The following is a 27500-nucleotide window of genomic DNA, read 5'->3' as shown; positions in this document are numbered from 1 at the left end:
AATGGTTATTGATAAGCCTATTGGTTATTGATAAGCCTATTGGTTATTCTTAAGGAAATTGGGTCTAGTGTGTCCTATGCTCTATTAGTCCTGTGAAGAACCCTTTACAGTGACTTTTCCATTGAGGGTGGTCATCACAAAACCCTGATGAAGGCTATGGACGAAAACATGTTGTTACGGTTTTCTTCCGTCGAAGGAGAGGCGGACCAAAATGCAGCATGGTTATTTCTATACATCTTTTAATAAAAGATAAACACGAACAATACAATAAACATGAAAACCTAAACAGCCTTATCTGGTGCAAACAAACACTGAGACAGGAACAATCACCCACGAAACACTCAAAGAATATGGCTGCCTAAATATGGTTCCCAATCAGAGACAACGATAAACACCTGCCTCTGATTGAGAACCACTCCAGGCAGCCATAGACTTTTCTAGACAACCCCACTATACCACAATCCCAAAACCTACAAAAACCCCAAGACAAAACACACCACATAATAAACCCATGTCACACCCTGTCCTGACCAAAAATAATAAAGAAAACACAAAATACTAAGACCAGGGCGTGACACGTGTTGGTTTTAACATTAAATAAGCATTTTATCAACTTCCACTGTCCTCCAAGAGTTGCTGAATTTGGTCATCATGTTGCATGTAATAATCAGTCAGTCAGTACGTGATAATCATGTTGTCATAATGTTGTCACTTACCTCGTGTCTCGTAGTAGACCACCCCAGCAAAGTGCTGGATGCCAAACTGGGTCTCATAAGTGTTCTTAGGAGGGATGTAGTTGGTGTTCAATTTATGTTGAGAGTTCAACTTATTCAACATAGTAGTGTCTGTACCCTGAAACAGAGAGAGAGGTGGGAGAGAGAGAGAAAGAGAGAGAGAGAGAGAGAGAGAGAGAGAGAGAGGTGAGACAGAGAGAGAGAGAGAGAGAGAGAGAAAGAGAGAGAGAGAGAAAGTGTGAGAGAGAGAGAAAGAGAGAGAGAAGGTGAGAGAGTAGGTGAGAGGGATAGAGCAGGTTTACACAAATATCTGATTACATTCATTCTCTCTGGATACAGTACATTATGCTGTATCCATCTATAATTGTTACCTCTCTTCTCCCTCACTCCTCTTCCTTCTACGTTAGGAAACTACAGATGTGGGATCTTAATTTTAGCCAGTTTGCTACAGCAGGAAAATAATCCTGCAGCTACAGGAAATGTGAAATATTATGTGGATTATAATTTCATGGGTTGATACATTGTACATAAGGGAAAATCAAGTCTGAAATTTCTAAGTGGAAATTACAAACTTCAGAAGCCTTTTTAAAACTCAAATACGCTACAAATACACTGCAAATACACTACAAATTTGACATTTCCTGCGACAGGGTGGTCAAATTAAGATCATGCATATGTATATGTACTATATCTATTTATAATGTAGTTACATTGGGGAACTTGCTCTCCTCATCTATGAGGCTGATGATGATCATGGGGTTGATACGATCATGTCTCTCATCCCTCTCTCCCCCACCCCCTATCCTCCTCTCATCTCCCCTCTCCTCTACCTTGGGGTTATACTGTCATCATTACCCTGGGGAACTTGCTCTCCTCGTCTATGAGGCTGATGATGTTCATGGGTTTGATAGCGATCATGTCCAGGGCGTCCTGGTTGTCTGTGAACTCGATGTGTTGCCAGTTGATGTGCTCCAGGTTGTACTCCTCCTGCTCCAGTTTGAACACATGCCTCACAAAGAACTGCTGCAGGTTCTCGTTGGCAAAGTTAATGCACAGCTGCTCAAAACTGTTAATGGGGAGACACACATACACACACATGAACGCAGGGCAGGTGTGTGTGTGTAACTATTCTTGTGGGGACCAGAAGTCCCCACAAGAACAGTAAACAAACAAAAAATTGACCAACCTTTGGGGACCAACCTTTGGGGACCAACCTTTTGTTGGTCCCCACAAGGTCAAAGGCTATTTCTAGGGTGTTTAGGGTTAAGGTTAGAATTAGTGTTAGTTTTAGGGTTAGGAGCTAGGGTTTGTTTTAGGGTTAGGAGCTAGGGTTTGTTTTAGGGTTAGGAGCTAGAGTTAGGTTTAGGGATAAGGTTAGGTTTTTGGGTTAAGGTTAGGGTTACGTTTAGAGTTAGGGTTAAGGTTAGGGCTAGGGTAAGAGTACAGGTTAGGGTTAGGTTTAGGGTTAGGAGCTAGGGTTTGTTTTAGGGTTAGGAGCTAGAGTTTGTTTTAGGGTTAGGAGCTAGAGTTAGGTTTAGTGATAAGGTTAGGTTTTTGGGTTAAGGTTAGGGCTAGGGTAAGAGTACAGGTTAGGGTTAGGTTTAGAGTTAGGGTTAAGGTTAGGGCTAGGGTAAGAGTACAGGTTAGGGTTAGGTTTAGAGTTAGGGTTAAGGTTAGGGCTAGGGTAAGAGTACAGGTTAGGGTTAGGTTTAGGGTTAGGGTTAAGGTTAGGGCTAGGGTAAGAGTACAGGTTAGGGTTAGGTTTAGAGTTAGGGTTAAGGTTAAGGTTAGGGCTAGGGTAAGAGTACAGGTTAGGGTTGGGTTTAGTGTTAGGGTTAAGGTTAGGGCTAGGGTAAGAGTACAGGTTAGGGTTAGGTTTAGAGTTAGGGTTAAGGTTAGGGCTAGGGTAAGAGTACAGGTTAGGGTTAGGTTTAGAGTTAGGGTTAAGGTTAGGGCTAGGGTAAGAGTACAGGTTAGGGTTAGGTTTAGAGTTAGGGTTAAGGTTAGGGCTAGGGTAAGAGTACAGGTTAGGGTTAGGTTTACGGTTAAGGTTAAGGTTAGGGCTAGGGTAAGAGTACAGGTTAGGGTTAGGTTTAGTGTTAGGGTTAAGGTTAGGGTTAGGTTTAGAGTTAGGGTTAAGGTTAGGGCTAGGGTAAGAGTACAGGTTAGGGTTAGGTTTAGGGTTAGGGTTAAGGTTAGGGCTAGGGTAAGAGTACAGGTTAGGGTTAAGGTTAGGGCTAGGAAAATAGGATTTTGAAAGGGAGTGAATTGTGTGTCCCCACAAGGTTAGCTGTAGACAGGTGTGTGAGTGTGAGTGTGAGTGTGTGTTTGTGTGTGTGTGTGTGTGTGTGTGGGGGGGGGGGGGGGGGGTGTGCGTGTGTGTGTGCGTGCGCGTGCGTGTGTCTGTTGATGGTGAAGTTTTCAAAGCCAAAGATGTCTAGACTGTGTGTGTGTGTGTGTATGTGTGTGTGTGTGTGTGTGTGTGTGTGTGTGTGTGTGTGTGTGTGTGTGTGTGTGTGTGTGTGCCTGTTGATGGTGAAGTTTTCGAAGCCAAAGATGTCTAGTAGTCCTATGGAGCGTCTGAGGGCTTTGGGCTCGTGGGATGGAGGCTTGTAGATCGCTGCATTGATCTTCTCTACGATCCACACAAACTGACGACCGTAGATCCCCTTCACACACACGCACAATATACATATGCCAGAGAGCATGTTAATATGTGTGTGTGTGTGTATGTGTGTGTGTGTGTGTGTGTGTGTGTGTGTGTGTGTGTGTGTGTGTGTATGTGTGTTACCTTGACGAAGGCGTCCCGTACGTCCAGTGCCTGCTCTATACTGAGGGGAGTGGAGACTGTTTCTCCTCTAGTGATCAAAGTCCTACTGGTCAGACAGTTCATCAGGTCTTTACAGTCCACCTACACACACACATACACACAAGCACACACGCATGACCACAGACAATGCACACAGGCAGGCGCGCGCGCACACACACACACACACACACACACACACCCACACACACACGCGCACACATCAACGTTAAGTCAGAAAACACACTTCTTTCACACCATCAACCAATGGTGTCAACAGTCCAGGTTTGTTTTTCAGTGTGCCACTAGGAGGTGCTTACTGTCATGTTATTCAGGAAACACTGTTAGCTCTATCTCTCCTTCTCCTCTCTCTCACCCTCCTTCATTCCCTCCTCCTCCTCTCTCCCTCTTTCCCTCCCTCCCTCCTCATCCTCTCTCCCTCTTTCCCTCCCTCCCTCTTTCCCTCCACGTCTCTCCCTCCACCTCCCTGTCTCCATCCCCAAGTGATCTAGCACTCACCTGTAGCTCTCTGGCAGCTATGATAGTTCAGGTTACAGGTCACTGCTGTACAACCCCTCAGTGGATAGAGTAGGTGTGTGTATGTACGATAGGTTTATGGGTACAGTGTGTGTGAGCGTGTGTTACCTCCAGCAGTGTAGCAGCAGAAGTCAGGTCTACACTGCGGACCACCTCACAGGCATCCAGGTTGTCATAGGTACGAGCTAGAGGTCAGGGGTTCGAGATAGGTGACAGTGAAGTCAGCATGATGTCATTACAACATATATGTCTGTGTGTGTATATTTGTATGTGTGTACCTATTACCTTCATAACGCAGGTTCCCCATATGTAGTATAGAGGCCAATAGTTTGGAGATCATCCAATTCTCAGTGTCAGAGAACATCAACACCTTCATGGCTGATTGGATGTTTGAATACTCCTTCATATCATCACGACCATCACACACAGTACACTTCCCCTGGAGGAGAGGAGAGGAGAGGAGAGGAGAGGAGAGGAGAACTTTAGCTGAATTATATTTTCTTACAGCTGTTATAATAATGTTGTTAAAGTGTTAGCTAAGTGGTGTCCTACTATAGTAAGGTAGCTGTAGTCTGTGGCTTTCCCTAGTCCCAGTTTCTTCTTCTGGTCTGAAGGCATGCCCTTCAACATACAGTAGAAAATATGGTAGTTCCTCTCATCACGAGCCTGCAGGGAGAGATGGGGGGGGGGGGGGGGGGGGGGGGGGGGGAATAGAGATGACATGATAGTAACCAAAATAACACAGCTCCTAGACTGTATCACAAAATATAGGACAGTTGCTTACTTCAGCTAGCTAACACTGCCTGTTGCAAATTATTTAGCTAATTTATTAAACTTATAGCCCAGTCCCCTGAATCCATACCCGTCTGTAGACTCTATAACCCAGTCCCCTGAATCCATACCTGTCTGTAGACTCTATAACCCAGTCCCCTGAATCCATACCTGTCTGTAGACTCTATAACCCAGTCCCCTGAATCCATACCTGTCTGTAGACTCTATAACCCAGTCCCCTGAATCCATACCTGTCTGTAGACTCTATAACCCAGTCCCCTGAATCCATACCTGTCTGTAGACTCTATAACCCAGTCCCCTGAATCCATACCTGTCTGTAGACTCTATAACCCAGTCCCCTGAATCCATACCTGTCTGTAGACTCTATAACCCAGTCCCCTGAATCCATACCTGTCTGTAGACTCTATAACCCAGTCCCTTGAATCCATACCTGTCTGTAGACTCTATAACCCAGTCCCCTGAATCCATACCTGTCTGTAGACTCTATAACCCAGTCCCCTGAATCCATACCTGTCTGTAGACTCTATAACCCAGTCCCCTGAATCCATACCTGTCTGTAGACTCTATAACCCAGTCCCCTGAATCCATACCTGTCTGCAGACTCGTGACTTCTCCAGCAGGTATTGTTCTATCTTGGCCCCCTCTATGGCTCCTCTCTTGTTGAAGTGGATGTCGATGTATTTCCCGAAGCGGCTAGAGTTATCATTACGGATCGTCTTAGCATTGCCAAACGCTGCGGACAGACAGCACAAAGCCCTCAACACTCACAACTATAACTACTATAGGGAGTATTATTGTGTACGTGCGTGCGTGTCCTACCCTCCAGTATAGGATTAGCCTCCAGGACCTGTTGTTCTATCCAGGAGTGTTGTCCACTGATGGCTGCTAGGAACTGCAGGATCAGCTTAGTGCTCTCGGTCTTCCCTGCTCCAGACTCACCACTGAGAACGCACGCATTCACGCACGTCCGCACACGCCCGCACACACACACACACACACACACACACACACACACACACACACACAAAATTAGATTTGACTTGTGCTCTCACTCGCTGGTGCTGGTGCTCTCACTCGCTTCTTTGAACACACACACACCCAAACACACACACTCCTCTCCCTCTCACACACCTGATGATACAGCACTGGTCTCTGTTGTTCCTCTGCATGTTGAAGTAACAGTTGTCTGCGATGGCAAAGATGTGTGGAGGCATCTCTCCTATCTTCTTATTGGTGTACAGGCGGATCTGGTCAGCTGTGTAGATGGGCAGCACCTGGTAGGGGTTTACTGCCACCAGGATAGAGCCGGTATACGTCTGGAGGGGACGTGGGTAGAGGGAAAAGGGCAAAGGGAGGAGACCATATCAAAGATCCGACAAATGGAAAGCGGAGATGGGTCATGCTGTGCAGTGCAGTGCTGCAGTAGAGATGAGATGCATGTTAGTACATCAACTCCGCATTCTGTGATCAGGTTAAATGGACAGACACACAGGCACAATGCAGCAGGACAGTAGTACTTTATAGTTGGCCATTCTCATTCACCTGCCACATGAAAATGAAGGGGAGGATGAAGTCTGTGTGTACGTGTGAGTTGGGAACAGAAGTGGCGCGGGTTTCGTCTCTCAGATGGTGCAGTCTGTGACAACTGAGTATCAGTAACGGCCACTGGAGCCCCGACAGCCATGACGGAAATGGAGCAACACCACTACCTCATGCACATACATACACTCACACTCACAAAGACATATGGACACTAACACATGCACTCATACACCTACACCCACAGACAGACAGACAGACACACACACACACACACACACACTCACACACACTGGGGGTGAGTATGTCAGGCAGCCATGCATGATACCCCTGTACTTACTCTCCCACCACAGTTGGTCTACAGAAAGGAAGGAGGAGAGAACGAGAAAGAAAGAGAGAGGGGAAAGGAGGAAGAGGAGGGACAGAGAGTGAGGGAGGAAGAAGGGAGAGAAAGAGGTGAAAACCAAGACAAAAGCACAGGTTGACTGAGAGCAGGAGGGACTCAAACACAGAGGGGGAGAGAGGGACAGAGAGAGAGAGAGAGAGAGAGAGAGAGAGAGAGAGAGAGAGACATAGAGAGAGACAGAGAGAGAGAGAGAGAGAGAGAGAGAGAGAGAGAGAGAGAGAGAGAGAGAGAGAGAGAGCGAGAGAGAACAGCGAGCTCCTAGCAGTAGTAGGATAATAGTAGCACTGCAGTAGTTGAATAGTAGTAGTGCAGTAGTACTCACATATATAAGATATAAGGTGTTCTGTATATCGTATGAGCAGGTTGTATTACTATAGTTGTATAGAAGTAGTGCAGTAGTCCTCACATATATAAGGTGTTCTGTATATCGTATGAGCAGGTTGTATTACTATAGTTGAATAGTAGTAGTGCAGTAGTACTCACATATATAAGATATAAGGTGTTCTGTATATCATATGAGCAGGTTGTATTACTATAGTTGTATAGTAGTAGTGCAGTAGTACTCACATATATAAGATATAAGGTGTTCTGTATATCGTATGAGCAGGTTGTATTACTATAGTTGTATAGTAGTAGTGCAGTAGTACTCACATATATAAGGTGTTCTGTATATCGTATGAGCTGGTTGTATTACTATAGTTGTATAGTAGTAGTGCAGTAGTACTCACATATATAAGGTGTTCTGTATATCGTATGAGCAGGTTGTATTACTATAGTTGTATAGTAGTAGTGCAGTAGTACTCACATATATAAGGTGTTCTGTATATCGTATAAGCAGGTTGCGGAGGATGCCGGCCTCGTTGAGGTCTCCCAGACGAATCATGTCCTCCACCCCATGGATGGAGGTGGGGTGCATGGGCTTAATGTTGGTTGCATTCTGGGGGGATATCCAATGCTCCTGGAGAAAGAATGGGCTGTTTGTGTAGGGCTGGAACAAATGCCTGCAACATTTTGGCCACCCCAAATTATTATTTTGTGTGAATGTTGACCGAATGTTGGGTGAATGTGGTGTGAATGATGTGAGAACGTTGTAAGAAGGTTGTGTGAATGTTGTGTAAATGTGTTGTGTGGGTGTTTGAGACTCACATTTCCCTCATCATCCAGAACCTGTATCTGTCCAGAGTCACAGAGTTTGACCACGGCTCCGATGGGGACCACAAACTCCCGGCCCGCCTTCAGGTCCAACCACACATAGTCCCCCTGGGAGAGGAGATATACAACAACACAATAAATGGTTTGAGTCCCAAATGGCACCGCATTCCTCATATAGAGCACTAGGTATGTAGGGAATAGGGCACCATTTGGGACAGAGCTATACATTTACAGGTCCACATATCGGGAAGGAGAGGGAGAGAGAGAAAGAGGGGAAAAGAGAGGGAGAGGGAGAGAGAGGAGGAAAAAAAGAAAGGGAGAGAGAGAGAGGGAGAGGGAGAGAGAGGGAGATAGAGAGGGAGAGAGAGAGGAAGAGGATGAGGGGGAAAGAGAGGGGGAGAGAGGGAGAGAGAGGGAGAGAAAGAGAGAGAGAGGAAGAGGGTGAGGGGGAGAGAGAGGGAGAGGGGGAAAGAGAAGGCTAAGTATTATAAAAGCAGGAGGTGTATTGCAGACCTAGAAGAGGTGGTGATATGGTTGATAGAGATGACGTCTTAGAGCAGTGCTGACAGGGTTCAGTGTCATAATCAACATCATACAATGACATCATCAATGTCACACATACACACCGCTGTGTATATGCCTAACAACACCCCTTAGTGATGCATTACTTACCATATACCTCTGCTTCTTGTACCTGATTGCTTATAATATACAGACAATCTTTATTTTGGGAACAATACATTTTATTGTATCGTAAATGTGGCTTCTATATGGTAAACCAATTACAACACTGCCCAAGCTCCTCTGATAGCTCAACAAGATGACCTGCAATCCATTCACAATACAAACACAGTCCTACACACGCACACACACACACACAGTTTTGTAGTCCTACCGGTAGCAGTGTAGAGTGCTTGAAGACAGTGTTGACGTTTCGTACTAGAGCCCATTTAGCCTGGTCTTTCTCATACAGGTCCACATAGTCACGACGCTTGTACATCCTCACTGTTGGTCCACACACACAGACAACCCTCAATGTCTTCCACTGGCCAAACCCAAGTCCTCCAGTACTCTATTCCTCACACACACCTTCTCAAAGTCTCCCACCATCCAACCCTAATTTGCCCAGTAGTCCAGTCTTCAAGTCCTATACACATCCCACCAACTCCACACCAGGTGGTCGCCAACGGTAATGTGATGTCACTTTCTGTCCAGGTGTGTTCTGATATCAAAGATGCAATGCATATTGGCTCTGCCTCTTCCTCTCTTGTTATAAGTTTGAGAACAGGAACGAGTAATAATAGAAAAATAACAATCAGACTGTCTGTCTGTGGAACAGGCTCAGACTCACACAGATAGATAAAAACAACAGCAACAGCAACAAAAGAGAGAGAAGGCTGTCTGTGTGACTGTCTGGAGGACCTCCTGAGAGACACAGCTACAGGATGAAACAAGACCCCTGGGTAGACCTACTCCTCCTTTCCTCCGCCTTCCCTTCTCTCTTCTTTCTGTTCCACTGCTCCTGAGGAAACTGAATCTAGGTCCTGGTGTTTTGTCTACCTGCTCTCATCTTCCTGATCGACTCACGCCATCACTGCTCTCTCTCTATTTCTAATCATCCCTCTCTCCCTCACGCTCTCTCTGTCCCTCTCTCTCTCTACATGTCATTCCACAGCACATGTGATTATTGGTTCTGAATACCTGCTACAGCAGTGACAGCAAGGAGGAGTGGAGAGAGGAATGGAGGGGAGGAGTGTTGGGTGGAGAGATAGAGAGAAGGATAGAGAGAGGGATGGGGTTTGGGTGGTAGCATCATTCCCTGTGTGTTATATGTCTGTTTAATTAAGTAAATACCCCTCTGGCAAACGACCTGGGACTGGACTGAACACTACACCACAGAACACAGCTGTCACACACACACACGCACAATCACGCTCATGCAGGCAGGCAGGCAGACACACACACCTGTCACCAGGGCCAAAACCACTATCAGCAACCGCAGTCTCAATAATTTATAAAAGCTACCAGATCTGTGTCTCTGTATCCCCCTCCGTCTTTCTCCACCCCCTCTCTCTTTCTCTCTCTCTCTCTCTCTCTCTCTCTCCCCCGCCCTCCCCCTCTTCCTGTCATTCCTATATGCCTTATCAGATAGGTGTGTCTTATTGTTGCCGCCCGTAGCATTGAATGCCAGGGAAGCCATAAAAAAATGTTCAGTGTTGAGCTAAACTGAGTGAGCTCTACTGTGAATGGTCCTGGCGCAGTGTCAAGGGAAGCAGGTTTGGATTTGGCTTCACACCAATCACATCAAAAGCCAAATTACATTGACAGAAAAAACTTGAATTGTTGCATCTCATTGTGTTGCTGTCCTCTGATGTTTAGCTAGCTAAAATTGTCCCATTCCCAAATTAGCCATGGATGGAGATAAGGATTTAGACTTGTGGTTTCACTTAATTCTCCATACTCCATGATTATAATGCGATTCTGATCCAACCATAAATTCATATATTGTGCCCCTTGCCTGAGAGGACGGAAGTTCAATATGTAGCTAGATGTAGTAGACTAATGTTAACTAGCTGGCTCATTGTTGCACATGAAAGGAAGTTAGGCTAGCGAGCAAGCATTTTACCCAGGTAGCCTAGGACAACAAAAACTAAAAGTGTGTAGGTTCTCTTTCAACTATTCGTTTCGGTATTTCACTTATGGGATACGCCCCCAGCATTTTCGTCAGAAGCCTTTATTATACTATGCCAGCTATGACTGGCTGGACGTCGAGACGTGTGCATCGGGGAGGAGCGTCCCTCCTATCCTATAAAAGCAGGGTCTCTGAGTCATTCAAACACCTCTTTTCGCTTTTCATCAGAAAGCTTACCTCCACACGACTGCATTTTGCCTCCAACTGCTCTTAAATGCTAGTAAAACTAAATGCATGCTGCCCGCACCCGCCCTCCTGACAAGAATCACTAGTCTGGACGGTTCTGACTTAGAATATGTGGACAACTACAAATACCTAGGTGTCTGGTTAGACTGTAAACTCTCCTTCCAGACTCACATTAAGCATCTCCGATCCAAAATTAAATCTAGAATCGGCTTCCTATTTCACAACAAAGCCTCCTTCGCTCATGCTGCCAAACATACCCTCGTAAAACTGACTATCCTACCGATTCTTGACTTCGGCGATGTAATTTACAAAATATGCTCTCGTTGGCTGGCCCTCAATACATATCCGTCGCCAAACCCACTGGCTCCAGGTCATCTATAAGTCTTTGCTAGGTAAAGCCCTGCCTTATCTTAGCTCACTGGTCACCATAGCAACACCCACCCATAGCACGTGCTCCAGCAGGTATATTTCACAGCCCAAAGCCAACATCCCCAAAGCCAACACCTGCTTTGGACGCCTTTCAATCCAGTTCTCTGCTGTCAATGACTGGAACGAATTGCAAAGTCACTGAAGCTGGAGACTTATATCTCCCTTAATAACTATAAGCACCAACTGTCAAAGCAGCTGACAGATCACTGTACCTGTACACAGCCCATCTGTAAATAACCCACCGAAGTACCTCATCCCCATATTGTTATTTCTTTTGCACCCCAGTATCTCTACTTGCACATCATCATCTGCACATCTATCACTCCAGTGTTAATGCTAAATTGTAATTATTTCACCACTATGGCCTATTTATTGCCTTACCTCCCTAATCTTACTACATTTGCACACAGTGTATATAGATTTTCTATTGTGTTATTGACTATACGTTTGTTTATGCCATGTGTAACTCTGTGTTGTTGTTTTTGTCGCACTACTTTGCTTAGCCAGGTCGCAGTTGTAAAGGAGAACTTGTTCTCAACTGGCCTACCTGGTTAAATAAAGGTGAAATAAAATAAAAAATAAAATTCAGAAATTAGCTAAATTGTCCACAGACGTGAGCTTACAACTCACTCAGTGTGCAGTGATGGCAAGTTTACTTTTCCTTCACCATAGTAAGAGGGAAATTATTTGAGGGAGAAACGGGTAGAGATGTGACACGGCTAACTCGTTTCATGACCAAGTTAGCTGTATCCAAACAGTGACTAGATGTCAGCAAGCTAGCCACCACGCTAGCCACCACGCTAGCCACCACGCTAGCCACCACGCTAGCCACCAAACTAGCCACCACGCTAGCCACCAAGCTAGCCACCACGCTAGCCACCACGCTAGCCACCACGCTAGCCACCACGCTAGCCACCACGCTAGCTAAGTTTTGTGGTTTTACTTCGACAAGAAAAGTTTTTTACGCTACACCAAGCTATCTTTTATAATCTGTCTTTTCGGATACGGTATCCGGCCATCACACCGAGTGCCATTTTCGGAGATAACCCACTAATTGTTGGCTATTTTTCCGATAGCTAAAAACATACTGTGATGGACATTTTTATGTTTGTGCTTTTCTAATAACCAATATATGTGTCCTACTCATGTGCTTTTCTAATAACCAATTTTTGTGTTTATGCAAGTGTCTGATTGAGTGAATCCTCACTATCATTATCTGCAATTTAGCAGTACGCCCATAACCTTGTTTTGAGAAAGGGATCTCAGTTTCAAAGTCTCAGGTTAGCGAGAAGAAGCCTTGTGAGGTATTGTCTGTCACGTTCATGACCCAGTATTGGTCGGTCACATGTAGGAAGAAAATGTAAATTGTCTGTATATAAGAGAACTAACAAGACTGCCCCGGGTGGAGCTCCTGATCGACATGTATACTTGGTGCATTGAGTTAGTTGGAACCTATAGTGGAAAATTAATTACATTTAGACATACTATGCTGTTTTTACTTAGAGAATTGTCCATTGTTATATGTTAGTGTTTTTTTGCTGATGCAGGCTTGTGTGACAGTCAAGTCTGGGCGTACAGATAAGAGATGTTTGGGTGCGACCGCAGTATGTAACATCCTGTTGTCACAATCTACAGGAATTTAGCTGTGTGGAAACTTGCAAGAAGGAAAAGACAATCATGGCAATGTCAGCATTCTTAATCTGCACAGACAAGCTAATCACCTTTACACACCATGTTTCACCCCTGTTTCAACACATTTCAACACACTAAACTGCCACATAGACAAAAGAGGTTGTACTTTCTATAAAATCATCCTATTTTTCCAACTTAATTGAGGAAAATAAGAACAATACAAAATGTACTGTTGCAAAGCTAACTAAAAAGCAGCATTTCCCAAGAGAGGATGGCTTTCACTTCAGCAGTGATAAATTCATGAACTTCTTTGAGGAAAAAATCATGATCATTAGAAAGCAAATTACAGACTCCTCTTTAAATCTGCGTATTCCTCCAAAGCTCAGTTGTCCTGAATCTGCACAACTCTGCCAGGACCTAAGATCAAGGGAGACACTCAAGTGTTTTAGTACTATATCTCTTGACACAATGATGAAAATAATAATGGCCTCTAAACCTTCAAGCTGCATACTGTACCCTATTCCAACTAAACTACTGAAAGAGCTGCTTCCTGTTCTTGGAAACCCTATGTTGAACATAATAAACAGCTCTCTATCCACCGGATGTGTACCAAACTCACTAAAAGTGGCAGTAATAAAGCCTCTCTTGAAAAAGCCAAACCTTGACCCAGAAAATATTTAAACTATCAGCCTATATCGAATCTCCCATTCCTCTCCAAAAAATTTAAAAGGCTGTTGCGCAGCAACTCACTGCCTTCCTGAAGACTAACAATGTTTTTCGAAATGCTTCAGTCTGGTTTTAGACCCCATCATAACACTGAGACTGCACTTGTGAAGGTGGTAAATTACCTTTTAATGGCGTCAGACCAAGGCTCTGCATCTGTCCTCGTCCTCCTAGACCTTAGTGCTGCTTTTGATACCATCGATCACCACATTCTTTTAGAGAGATTGGAAACCCAAACTGTTCTACACGGACAAGTTCTGGCCTGGTTTAGATCATATCTGTCGGAAAGATATCAGTTTGTCTCTGTGGATGAATTGTCCTCTGACAAATCAACTGTAAATTTTGGGGTTCCTCAAGGTTCCGTTTTAGGACCACTATTGTTTTCGCTATATATTTTACGTCTTGATGATGTCATTCAGAAACATAATGTTAACTTTTACTGCTATGCGGATGACACACAGCTGTACATTTCGATGAAACATGGTGAAGCCCAAAAATTGCCCTCGCTGGAAGCCTGTGTTTCAGACATTCTTCTTCTTTTAAACTTAGACAAAACAGAGATGCTTGTTCTAAGTCCCAAGAAACAAAGAGATCTTCTGTTGAATCTTGATGGCTGTACAGTCGCCTCAACTAAAACTGTGAAGGACCTCTGCGTTATTCTGGACCCTGAACTCTCTTTTGACGAACATATCAAAACGTTCTGTCTAAAAATGATGCAGAAAAATGTATCCATGCTTTTGTCACATCTAGGTTAGACTACTGCAATGCTCTACTTTCAGGCTACCCGGATAAAGCACTAAATAAACTTCAGTTAGTTCTAAACATGGCTGACGAGAACCAAAAGATTTGATCATATTATTCCAGTGCTGGGTGGGGATATATCCTGCCTGTTTGGCCCTGTCCAAGGGTATCGTCGGATGGGGCCACAGTGTCTCCCGACCTCGACTGTCTGTATGTCGGGGGGCTAGGGTCAGTCTGTTATATCTGGAGTATTTCCTCTGTCTTATCTGGTGTCCTGTGTGAATTTAAGTATGCTCTCTCTAATTCTCTCTCTCTTTCTTTCTTTCTTTCTCTCTCTCAGAAGACCTGAGCCCTAGGACCATGCCTCAGGACTACCTGACCTGATGACTCCTTGCTGTCCCCAGTCCAACTGGCCGTGCTGCTGCTTCAGTTTCAACTGTTCTGCCTGCGGCTATGGAACCCTGACCTGTTCACCGGACGTACTACCTGTCCCAGACCTGCTGTTTTAAACTCTCTAGAGACAACAGGAGCGGTAGAGATACTCTGAATGATCGGCTATGAAACACTAACTGACAATTACTCCTGAGGTGCTGACCTGTTGCACCCTGAACAACTACTGTGATTATTATTGTTTAACCCTGCTGGTCATCTATGAACATTTGAACATCTTGGCCATGCTCTGTTATAATCTCCACCCCTCATAGCCTGGTTCCTTTCTAGGTTTCCTCCTGGATTCTGGCCTTTCTAGGGAGTTTTTCCAAGCCACTGGGCTTCTACACATTCATTGCTTGCTGTTTGGGGTTTTAGACTGGGTTTCTGTACAGCACTTTGAGATATCAGCTGGTGTAAGAAGGGCTTTATAAATACATTTGATTTGATTTGATTTATAAAAGCTGAAAGCCAACTCTATTTGAGTGATTGTTGATTGCTCCATTTTTGCAAATCTTATAATAAAGTTGTCTCTCTCTTCCTTAGAATTTCCACCACAAACCTCTTCAGCGCATTGATAATGAAGGATGATTAATATAAGATTGACTTTGAGTGTCTCTGTGTAGAATTTTCATGACAATAGCATCCAAGCTATGGCGACAAAAGCATCTCCCACTCTAAACAAGGAGAAGCTACCGGCATTAATCTTCTCCTGTGGAAACAAGATATCGGCCAAGGACACCCACTCAGCGTGATCCACTTGCCTTGGGCTGCAACATGTTTAGGAAGCGTAAGCCTCCCCAGCTCCTGTCCACACTATGCCCTCTTCACTGTGAAGAGTCTCCGTTGCAAGCTAGCATGCCAAGCCAGCCTGAGTCAACAGAATTCTAACACGGGGCTGACATCCAAAATGGCTAATCAGAGGTGGATTTCCCCACAGAGTCTCCTGGAGCAACGGCTTGCGCTAGCTAGGGTGACCGCCTCGACGCCATTGCCCCGCTGTTGGAGGACTCCAGCAATGACCTCGCGGCCTCCCTGCCGGGTTTCCTGATAGGAGACGACAACGACTCCATGGGTTTTCCGACAGCCTCCTTCCGGAATCAATGTACGGAAACGAAGACTCCTTCATCCCCTCAGGCCAGGCCAACAAGCCTCCTGCCGGGGAATCCAAAACCAGAGATGCAGGCAGGGCGCCATCCCCACCAGCTGTCGGTTTGGACCTGTAGGACGTGTGCAAATGTGATGCGAATAAATTGGTGATTCCCTGGCCCAATGCAGTAGCGGAGACCACTACATCCCGCTACGAGGGTAAGAGGCTACCCAAAGCCATACGGGCAGCCATGCAATTACTACCAGTCTTCCCAGAATTCCTATATGAGGTTACCCATACCTGGAGTACACATTTCTCCTCCAACAACCCTGTCCAAGGTGGGTCGGTGTTGGACTGTGTTGACATGGAAGGGATTGGGCTTGCCCACATGAACCCCATCGAACCCTGGTAGCTTCCCATCTACACCCCAACCAGAAGTCCTCCATGACCTCGACTGACCCCACTTTACCAACCAATTACAAGTGCTTCCAGTCCTCCGTAACAGAGAAGGTCTAATGGTTGGTCACCCCAGCGATGAGGGCTCTCAGCACTGACTCCATGCTCTCGGCATACCAAGCTGAGCTACAGGAGGAGCTAGCGGTCACACCAGAGCCGGGTCTATGGGATGAGATCTGCATTGATACAGACCTCAACCTGCATTCCCACCCATGGCCCAAGGAGCCATTCGGTCCCTAATCCCACCCAGGGGGTAATGAGGAAGAAGCGGATAGCCTAGCGATGTCCCCATAACCAGAGAGGCGATAACGGGCTTCCTCCAAGCGCCGTTCCATCTCCTCCACCAATCCTGTCCCAGGGTGCAAGTTCCTAGACACCCCAGTATTCTTTCTGGCATACCGGCCCAAGTTGATGGTCACAGAGTACAGCCCAAAGAGGAGAAGAGACAATGTTCAGGTTGATGCTTCTACCTCTTGTCTCACAAACACTCCCCAATGTCAGTTCACATAAAAAAATGTTACCACTAGCACAACCAGGCTACAGGCCAAAGGTGCAGTCAGACATGTTGTTTCTCACAAAATCAAAACAAACAGGGTGCCTCCCTATAACGCCACCAGAGGGAACAACCACTCCTTCTGTGGTGATATCCACATGAGCACTTTCCCGGAGTGCGCAGTGCGTCGAGGACTGTCGTACACCCTCCCCCCAACAGAGGGTGATGCTGCACAATCTGTAGGGGGAAGCCTCGTCATCTCTCTCTCGGAGAGGAGAGAGAACTGGCGGGCATACAGTGTCAAATTGGTTACAGGGCACGATAGACAAGAGATACAGACTACAATTCGCCTCGATTCAAAATAATCAAACATACTCAGGCTCAGGGGGAATCAGCGATGGTCTTCCGGGAGGAAATCACATTGATAATTGGCAACAGGCAATAAGAATTGTTCCTCCCAAACAAAGCTGTTTCCTGGTTCCAAAAAAGGGGGGCGGCATACGCCCAATCCTAGATCTTGAACATGTACATGAGAAAGCACACGTTCAGAATTTTGACACACACTGCTCTGCTACATTCTGTGCGCCCAGGCAATTGGTTCATATCTGTTGACCTGATCTCCATAGATTGCACGGTGGCACTGCACTCCTGGAGACACCCAACATTTCTGTCACAGGGTGTCTGGATGGGCACTGTTTAAGCCAGAACAATTATCACTACGGATGTATCTCTCTCAGGTTGGGGTGCGACCTATGAGGGCAGAATGGTGAACAGGATGCGGGGACCCCATCTCTATTCTACTCACATAAACCGCCTCAAACTCCTTGCAGTGTCCTTAGCATTAAAGTTGTTACTCCCATTTCTGGAGGGTCGTCATGTTCTAGTCAAAACAGACATTACCACCATTGTGGCTTACATAAACAGATAGACAAAGGGGACTGCAATCCTCTCACTTACACACACTGGCACACAGACTGATTATGTGGAGCAGTGTGCATCTCCAGTCACTGAGAGCTACTCATGCACCAGGAGTGCTGAATCTGGGGGCAGATTTACTCTCCAGGGGAAACCCTCTATATGGGGAGTGGAAGCTCCATCGTGAGGTAACCAATCAGGTTTGGATGCACTTCAGAATTCCTGCAGTGGATCATTATGCATCGATGGAGAATACACAGTGTCCACTGTTCTTTTCCCTGAGGCATTGGGATGCACCGATGGGAGTGGAAGCGTAGCGCAGCATTGGCCAGAAAAACACTGGCTAGCAGAGATCACTTAATTAACTACTATGTGGCCAACCGTGGTTCCTCCCTTTGCTTCGGGACCTACTGTGCCTAGAGTGCAGGGAGATATTTCCTCCTCACCCAGAACTGATTGCCCTCTGGGCCTGGCCCGTGAACGGTTCGACTTGAACACTGCCAGGCTTCCGCAAAATGTAATTTGACTATTCAGAGTGCTGATCCACCAGGCCCCTTTATGATTGTAAATGCCGTGTGTTTGAGGATCGGTGCATTAAGTCACAGACAGAGTCCTTCCAGTGCTCTGTCCCGGTAATCCTGTCGTTTCACAGGAATAATTAGAGAAAGGAAAGAAACTTTTTGGACCTAGACTTGGCGCTACAGTACCGCTTGCCATGCGATTGCAGAGAGAACAGTCTATGACTTGAGTGACTGAAGTCTTTTACAATTTTTTGGGCACTCCTCTGACATTGCCTAGTATATAGGTCCTGGATGGCAGGAATCTTGGCCCCAGAGATGTATGGGGCCGTACACACTACCCTCTGTAGCTACCCTCACCAAGCGGTGTTGCAACCGGTCAGGATGCTCTCGATGGTGCAGCTGCAGAACTTTTTGAGGATCTGAGGACCCATGCCAAATCTTTTCAGGCTCCTGAGGGGGAAAAGCTGTTGTCGTGCCCTCTTGATAGTTTGTTGGTGATGTGGACACCAAGGAACTTGAAGCTCTCGACGGGTACCACTACAGCCCCGTCGATGTTAATGGGGGCCTGTTGGGCCCTCCTTCTCCTGTAGTCCTCGATCATACTGAGAGTGTCATTGCATTTTGGTGCACCAGAATTACATTCATTTCCAATGGAACGCTGCGTTAGCCTTGCAGCATTTGCAGAGGCAGTTGCAGTGCATTCTGTGTGGTGCATAAGTTGGATTTACCGAACACATTTATTTATTTATTTTATTTCACCTTAATTTAACCAGGTAGGCCAGTTGAGAACAAGTTCTCATTTAAAACTGCGACCTGGCCAAGTTAAAGCACAGTAGTGCGACACAAACAACAACACAGAGTTACACATGGGATAAACAAACATACAGTCAATAACACAATAGAAAGTCTATATACAGTGTGTGCAAATGAGGTAAGATAAGGGAGGTAAGGCCATGGTGGCGAAATAATGACAATTTAGCAAATAAACACCAGAGTGATAGATGTGCAGAAGATGAACGTGCAAGTAGAGATACTGGGGTGCAAAGGAGCAAAAACAAAAATGAACAGTATGGGATGAGGTACTTGGATGTGTCACGTTCTGACCTTTATATCCTTTGTTTTGTATTTATTTAGTATGGTCAGGGCGTGAGTTGGGGTGGGCAGTCTATGTTTGTTTTTCTATGATTTGGGGATTTGTATGTTTCGGCCTAGTATGGTTCTCAATCAGAGGCAGGTGTCATTAGTTGTCTCTGATTGAGAATCATACTTAGGTAGCCTGGGTTGCACTGTTTGTTTGTGGGTGATTGTCTATGTTAGTTGCTTGTGTCAGCACAGGTCTCATTTATAGCTTCACGGTCGTTATTTGTTTATTGTTTTTGTATAGTTTGTATTCAGTGTTCAGTGCTTTCTTTTATTAAATACTCATCATGAACACATACCACGCCGCATTTTGGTCCTCCGATCCTTCTCGCCTCGCCTCTTCAGATGAAGAGGAGGACGACCGTGACAGGGTGGGTTATTTACAGATGGGCTATGTCCAGGTGCAGTGATCTGTGAGCTGCTCTGACAGCTGGTGCTTAAAGTTAGAGAGGGAGATATGTGTCTCCAGCTTCAGTGATTTTTGCAATTCGTTCCAGTCATTGGCAGCAGAGAACTGGAAGAAAAGGCGGCCAAAGCAGGTTTTGGCTTTGGGGGATCACCAGTGAAATATACCCGCTAGTGCGCGTGCTATGGGTTGGTGCTGCTATGGTGACCAGTGAGCTGAGATAAGGCGGGGCTTTACCTAGCAAAGACTTATAGATGACCTGGAGCCAGTAGGTTTGGCAACAAATATGAAGCGAGGGCCAGCCAACAAGAGCATACAGGTCACAGTGGTGGGTAGTATATGGGGCTTTGGTGACAAATGGATGGCACTGTGATAGACTGCATTCAATTTACTGAATAGAGTGTTGGAGGCTATTTTGTAAATGACATCGCCGAAGTCAAGGATCGGTAGGATGGTCAGTTTTACGAGGGTATTTTTGGCAGCATGAGTGAAGGATGCTTTGTTGCGAAATAGGAAGCCAATTCTAGGTTTAATTTTGGATTGGAGATGCTTAATGTGAGTCTGGAAGGAGAGTTTACAGTCTAACCAGACACCTAGGTATTTGTAGTTGTCCACATATTCTAAGTCAGAACCGTCCAGACTAGTGATTCTTGTCAGGAGGGCTGGTGCGGGCAGCAATCGGTTGAAGAGCATGCATTTAGTTTTACTTGCATTTAAGAGCAGTTCGAGGCCATGGAAGAAGAGTTGTATGGCATTGAAGCTCGTCTGGAGGTTAGTTAACACAGTGTCCAAAGAAGAGAATAAACCAGCAGCAAGAGAGACATCATTGATGTATACAGAGAAGAGAGTCGGCCAGAGAATTGAACCCTGTGGCACCCCCATAGATACTGCCAGAGGTCCGGACAACATGCCCTCCGAGTTGACACACTGAACTCTATCAGAGAAATAGTTGGTGAACCAGGCGAGGCAGTCATTTGAGAAACCAAGGCTGTTGAGTCTGCCGATAAGAATGTGGTGATTGACAGAGTCGAAAGCCTTGGCCAGGTCGATGAAGACAGCTGCATAGTATTGTCTCTTATCGATGGCGGTTATGATATCGTTTAGGACCTTGAGCGTGGTTGAAGCGCACCCATGACCAGCTCGGAAACCAGATTGCATAGCGGAGAAGGTACGGTGAGCTTCGAAATGGTCGGTGATCTGTCTGTTAACTTGGCTTTGGAAGACCTTGGGAAAGCAGGGTAAGATAGATATAGGTCTGTAACAGTTTAGGTCTAGAGTGCCTCCCCCTTTGGGGATCTCAGACGATATGAAAGAGAGGTTGAACAGGCTAGTAACAGGGGTGGCAACAATTGCAGTGGATCATTTTAGAAAGAGAGGGTCCAGATTGTCTAGCCTGGCTGATTTGTAGGGGTCCATATTTTGCAGCTCTTTCAGAACATCAGCTATCTCGATTTGGGTGAAGGAGAAATGGGGGAGGCTTGGGCAAGTTGCTGTGGGGGGGTGCAGGGCTGTTGACCGGGGTAGGGGTAGCCAGGTGGAAAGCATGGCCAGCTGTAGAAAAATGCTTATTGAAATTCTCAATTATTGTGGATTTATCGGTGTTGACAGTGTTTCTTATTCTCCATGGACTTTACAGTGTCTCAGAACTTTTTGGAGTTGGTGCTACAGGATGCAAATGTATGTTTGAAAAAGCTAGCATTTGCTTTCCTAACTGCCTCTGTATATTGGTTCCTAACTTCCCTGAAAATCTGCATATCGCAGATTCAATGCTAATGCAGTACGCCACAGGATGTTTTTGTGCGTGTCAAGGGCAGACAGGTCTGGAGAAAACCAAGGGCTACATCTGTTCCTGGCACTACATTTTTTGAATCGGGAATGCTTATTTAAGATGGTGAGGAAAGCACTTTGAAATAACCAGGCATCCTCTACTGACGGAATGAGGTCAATATCCTTCCAGGATCCCCGGGCCAGGTCGATTAGAAAGGCCTGCTCGCTGAAATGTTTTAGGGAGCGTTTGACAGTGATGAGGGGTGGTCGTTTGACCGCAGACCCATTTCGGACGCAGGCAATGAGGCAGTGTTCGCAGAGATCCTAGTTGAAGACAGCAGAGGTGTATTTGGAGGGCAGGTTGTTTAGGATGGTATCTATGAGGGTGCCCGTGTTTACGGATGCATCAAACTGTATGCGTAGACGGCTTGACAGAAATGGTAGCAGAAGGTGAATGTGGAACTTTTGTTGCACACATATCCAGATGATGCTGTATACCACTTTACGCCATGACTCTGTCGGTGTGATCGAGGCGTGAGACCTGACCATGATACACAGTAGGAATAATGGATTTTTTTCCCATCCCATGATTTTATTTCAAGTAGGATAGCGTCCTACATGAACTAATATTGATAACCATCTAGATGTCACCTTGATACATGCACATACTACTCTCAATGGGGAGGGCATGAAGAGCAACAACACCAGGACATTGTGCCCTTCGCTCCAGCTTGACAAGCACTACTGTCCAGCAATGGCGTGGGAAGTACAATAGTTGCCTAGTATCAGGGTGACAGTCACAGTCAGCACAGGCATACAACGTATGAAGCAACAGTACACCCATCATCAGTACTTTGGGTGTAAAAAAATTAACTATCTGTTACACCCTGACCTTAGAGAGCCTTGTATTCTCTAATTTGGTTAGGTCGGGGTGTGACTAGGGTGGGTACTCTAGTTTTTGTATTTCTATGTTGGCCTGGTATGGTTCCCAATCAGAGGCAGCTGTCTATCGATGTATCTAATTGGGGATCATATTTAGGCAGCCTTTTCCCACTGTGTTTTTGTGGGATCTTGTTTTTGTGTAGTTGCCTGGAGGCACTGCATTTGCTGCACGTTTCGTTTGCTGTTTATTGTTTTGTGAGTTTCATTTAATAAACATGTGGAACTCTACGTATGCTGCACCTTGGTCCGTTAATTCTACAAACGATCTTGACACTACCATCAGCTTTAAAATAGAAGTTCAAACTTTCGTGGTGTGGTAGCTCAAAGTACGGTAGTTGCGCGGTGAGAAATGGAAAAAAAAACACTGTTCAATAAAACACATGTAACCTATAGCAGAGCGCTTTAGACACACCCACTCCTTTCCACACGCCCACAATCTTCCTTTAGACACACCCACTCCTTTCCACACAGTCACTATCTTCCTTTAGACACACCCACTCCTTTCCACACAGTCACTATCTTCCTTTAGACACACCCACTCCTTTCCACACAGTCACTATCTTCCTTTAGACACACCCACTCCTTTCCACACGCCCACTATCTTCCTTTAGGCACACCAACTCCTTTCCACATGCCCACTATCTTCCTTTAGACACACACACTCCTTTCCACACGCCCACTATCTTCCTTTAGACACACCCACTCCTTTTCACACGCCCACTATCTTCCTTTAGACACACCCACTCCTTTCCACACAGTCACTATCTTCCTTTAGACACACCCACTCCTTTACACACGCCCACTATCTTCCTTTAGACACACCCACTCCTTTCCACATGACCAATATCTTCCTTTAGACACCCACTCTTTTCCACACGCCCACTATCTTCCTTTAGACACACCCACTCCTTTCCACACAGTCACTATCTTCCTTTAGACACACCCACTCCTTTACACACGCCTACTACTTTCCTTTTGACACACCCACTCTTTTCCACACGCCTACTACTTTCCTTTTGACACACCCACTCGCAAATACTCCGGTAGCCATATTGAGCTGCAGCTACCCCCTTCTCCCCAGTCCAGTCAATAATTCACTGAGAGATGTGGCTGCTGTTATTAGAGACACATACTAACCATAACAAACACAGACAAACACACAAGGCGAGGAGAGGAGACACATAACAACCCTTTCCTACCCCTGACAGACCCACCCTCCAGAGAAGACCAGGTGCCATCCTGGCCTCCAGTGGTTTTCAGTAAGTATTACACCACAAACCACAGCTCATATGACTATATGACTATGACAATTTTAATTGAACCTTTATTTAACTAGGCAAGTCAGTTAAGAACAACGTCTTCTTTACAATGACAGCCTACCAAAAGGCAAAAGGCCTCCTGCGGGGACGGGGGCTAAGATTAGAAATAACACTACTACAACACTACATAAAGAGAAACCAACATGGTAGCGGCACAAAACATGGTACAGACAAGAGCACAAAGGGCAAGAAGGTAGAGACAACAATCCATCACGCAAAGCAGCCACAACCGTCAGTAAGAGTGTCCATGATTGAGTCTTTGAATGAAGAAATGGAGATAAAACTGTCCAGTTTGAGTGTTTTTTGCAGCTCGTTCCAGACGCTAGCTGCAGCGAACTGAAAAGAGGAGCGACCCAGGGATGTGTGTGCTTTGGGGACCTTTAACAGAATGTGACTGGCAGAATGGGTGTTGTATGTGAAGGATGAGGGCTGCAGTAGGTATCTCAGATAGTGGGTAGTGAGCCCTAAGAGGGTTTTATAAATAAGCATCAACCAGTGGGTCTTGCGACGGGTATACAGAGATGACCAGTTTACAGAGGAGAATAGAGTGCAGTGATGTGTCCTATAAGGAGCATTGGTGGCAAATCTGATGGCCGAATGGTAAAGAACATCTTGTTGTTCGAGAGCACCCTTACCTGCCGATCTATAAATGACGTCTCCGTAATCTAGCATGGGTAGGATGGTTATCTGAATCAGGGTTAGTTTGGCAGCTGGGGTGAAAGAGGAGCGATTACGATAGAGGAAACCAAGTCTAGATTTAACTTTAGCCTGCAGCTTTAATATGTGCTGAGAGAAAGACAGTGTACCGTCGAGCCATACTCCCAAGTACTTGTATGAGGTGACTACCTCAAGCTCTAAACCCTCAGAGAGGTAGTAATCACACCTGTGGGGAGAGGGGCATTCTTCTTACCAAACCACATGTCCGTTGTTTTGGAGGTGTTCAGAACAAGGTTATGGGTAGAGAAAGCTTGTTGGACAGTTTCAGCATAAGCAATTAACTCCAGCATAAGCAATGACCAGATTAACATTGGTCCAAACATGTATTTTTAGGGTGTAAACTTCGAAGCCAAGAGTCACTATCTGCATCCCAAATGGCACCATATTCCCAAGTGTACTACTTTTGACCAGTTCCCATAGGGGCTCCAGTCAAAATTATACTGAACAAAAATATAAACACAACATGCAACAATTTCAAAGATTTTGCTGAGTTACAGTTCATACAGTGGGGCAAAAAAAGTATTTAGTCAGCCACCAATTGTGCAAGTTCTCCCACTTAAAAAGATGAGAGAGGCCTGTAATTCTCATCATAGGTACACTTCAACTATGACAGACAAAATTAGAAAAAAATCCAGAAAATCACATTGCAGGATTTTTTATTAATTTATTTGCAAATTATGGTGGAAAATAAGTATTTGGTCACCTACAAACAAGCAAGATTTCTGGCTCTCACTGACCTGTAACTTCTTCTTTAAGAGGCTCCTCTGTCCTCCACTCGTTACCTGTATTAATGGCACCTGTTTGAACTTGTTATCAGTATAAAAGACACCTGTCCACAACCTCAAACAGTCACACTCCAAACTTCACTATGGCCAAGACCAAAGAGTTGTCAAAGGACACCAGAAACAAAATTGTAGACCTGCACCAGGCTGGGAAGACTGAATCTGCAATAGGTAAGCAGCTTGGTTTGAAGAAGTCAACTGTGGGAGCAATTATTAGGAAACGGAAGACATTCAAGACCACTGATAATCTCTCTCGATCTGGGGCTCCGCGCAAGATCTCACCCCGTGGGGTCAAAATGATCACAAGAACGGTGAGCAAAAATCCCAGAACCACACGGGGGGACCTAGTGAATGACCTGCAGAGAGCTGGGACCAAAGTAACAAAGCCTACCATCAGTAACACACTACGCCGCCAGGGACTCAAATCCTGCAGTGCCAGACGTGTCCCCCTGCTTAAGCCAGTACATGTCCAGGCCCATCTGAAGTTTGCTAGAGAGCATTTGGATAATCCAGAAGAGGATTGGGAGAATGTCACATGGTCAGATGAAAACAAAATATAACTTTTTGGTAAAAACTCAACTCGTTGTGTTTGGAGGACAAGGAATGCTGAGTTTCATCCAAAGAACACCATACCTACTGTGAAGCATGGGGGTGGAAACATCATGCTTTGGGGCTGTTTTTCTTCAAAGGGACCAGGACGACTGATCCGTGTAAAGGAAAGAATGAATGGGGCCATGTATCATGAGATTTTGAGTGAAAACCTCCTTCCATCAGCAAGGGCATTGAAGATGAAACGTGGCTGGGTCTTTCAGCATGACAATGATCCCAAACACACCGGGCGGTGTGGGCAACGAAGGAGTAGCTTCGTAAGAAGCATTTCAAGGTCCTGGAGTGGCCTAGCCAGTCTCCAGATCTCAACCCCATAGAAAATCTTTGGAGGGAGTTGAAAGTCCATGTTGCCCAGCAACAGCCCCAAAACATCACTGCTCTAGAGGAGATCTGCATGGAGGAATGGGCCAAAATACCAGCAACAGTGTGTGAGACTTACAGAAAACGTTTGACCTCTGTCATTGCCAACAAAGGGTATATAGCAAGGTGTTGAGATAAACTTTTGTTATTGACCAAATACTTATTTTCCACCATCATTTGCAAATAAATTCATAAAAAATCCTACAATGTGATTTTCTGGATTTGTTTTCTCATTTTGTCTGTCATAATTGAAGTGTACCTATGATGAAAATTACAGGCCTCTCTCATCTTTTTAAGTGGGAGAACTTGCACAATTGGTGGCCGACTAAATACTTTTTTGCCTCACTGTATAAGGAAATCAGTCAATTTAAGTAAATTCATTAGGCCCTAGTCTATGGATTTCCCATGACTGGACAGTGGCGCATGGGTGGGCCTGGGAGGGCATAGGCCAGGCCCAGCCAATCTGAATATTTTTTTCCTCCACAAAAGGGCTTTATTACAGACATAAATACTCCTCAGCACCCCCCTGGGGAAGAAGCTGGATGTGGTCCTGGGCTAGCGTGGTTACACGTGATGTCTGTGGTTGTGAGGCCGGTTGGACGTACTGTCAAATTCTCTAAAACAATGTTTGAGGCTGCTTATGGTAGAGAAATTAACATAAAATTATCTGCCAACAGCTCTGGTGGACATTCCTGCAGTCAGCATGCCAATTGCACGCTCCCTCAAAACTTGAGACATCTGTTGCATTGTGCTCTGTGACAAAGCTGCACCTGTGTAATGATCATGCTGTTTAATCAGCTACTTGATATGCCACACCTGTCAGGTGGATATATTATCTTGACAAAGGATAAATTGCTTACTAACAGGGATGTAAACACATGTGTGCATAACATTTGAGACAAATAAGCTTTTTGTGAGTATGGACAATTTCTGGGATCTTTTATTTCAGCTCATTAACATGCGACCATGTTGCATAAAACTTTTAGTTCAGTATAGAATAGTTCAGTATAGAATAGTTCAGTATAGAATAGTGCACAGTAAAGGGAATAGGGTGCTATTTGGAATGCATCCCGTGTGATGTCACGATAATAGCTGATTTACGCAGGCAATGAGACTTCAGCTCATTTGCATTTAGATAGTCAAAGGTCACAGCGAAAGCTATTGATTGGCTGATTGAACAGACAC

At 45.3% G+C, this 27500-nt stretch overlaps 1 protein-coding gene across 1 annotated transcript in view; it reads right to left on the bottom strand.

The window, feature by feature from the left end:
• The window catches only part of LOC110507111 (unconventional myosin-VIIa), a 56591-nt gene that overhangs the window by 23333 nt on the left and 5758 nt on the right, over positions 1–27500 (bottom strand). Inside the window, exons 3-14 of the mRNA XM_036965589.1 lie at positions 7961–8074; positions 7620–7772; positions 6001–6185; positions 5689–5810; positions 5460–5602; positions 4630–4743; positions 4363–4516; positions 4186–4262; positions 3526–3645; positions 3261–3403; positions 1590–1800; positions 717–852 (exon numbers count right to left, since the gene is read on the bottom strand). Of these exons, the coding sequence (XP_036821484.1) occupies positions 717–852; positions 1590–1800; positions 3261–3403; positions 3526–3645; positions 4186–4262; positions 4363–4516; positions 4630–4743; positions 5460–5602; positions 5689–5810; positions 6001–6185; positions 7620–7772; positions 7961–8074 (1672 nt within the window). The remainder of the gene's footprint in view (positions 1–716; positions 853–1589; positions 1801–3260; positions 3404–3525; positions 3646–4185; positions 4263–4362; positions 4517–4629; positions 4744–5459; positions 5603–5688; positions 5811–6000; positions 6186–7619; positions 7773–7960; positions 8075–27500) is intronic.

This window comes from Oncorhynchus mykiss, chromosome 27 (assembly GCF_013265735.2).
Source record: "Oncorhynchus mykiss isolate Arlee chromosome 27, USDA_OmykA_1.1, whole genome shotgun sequence".
NCBI lineage: Eukaryota > Metazoa > Chordata > Actinopteri > Salmoniformes > Salmonidae > Oncorhynchus > Oncorhynchus mykiss.
Note: the sequence above shows the minus strand (reverse complement) of the source record. Positions and strands in the feature narration are given on the sequence as shown.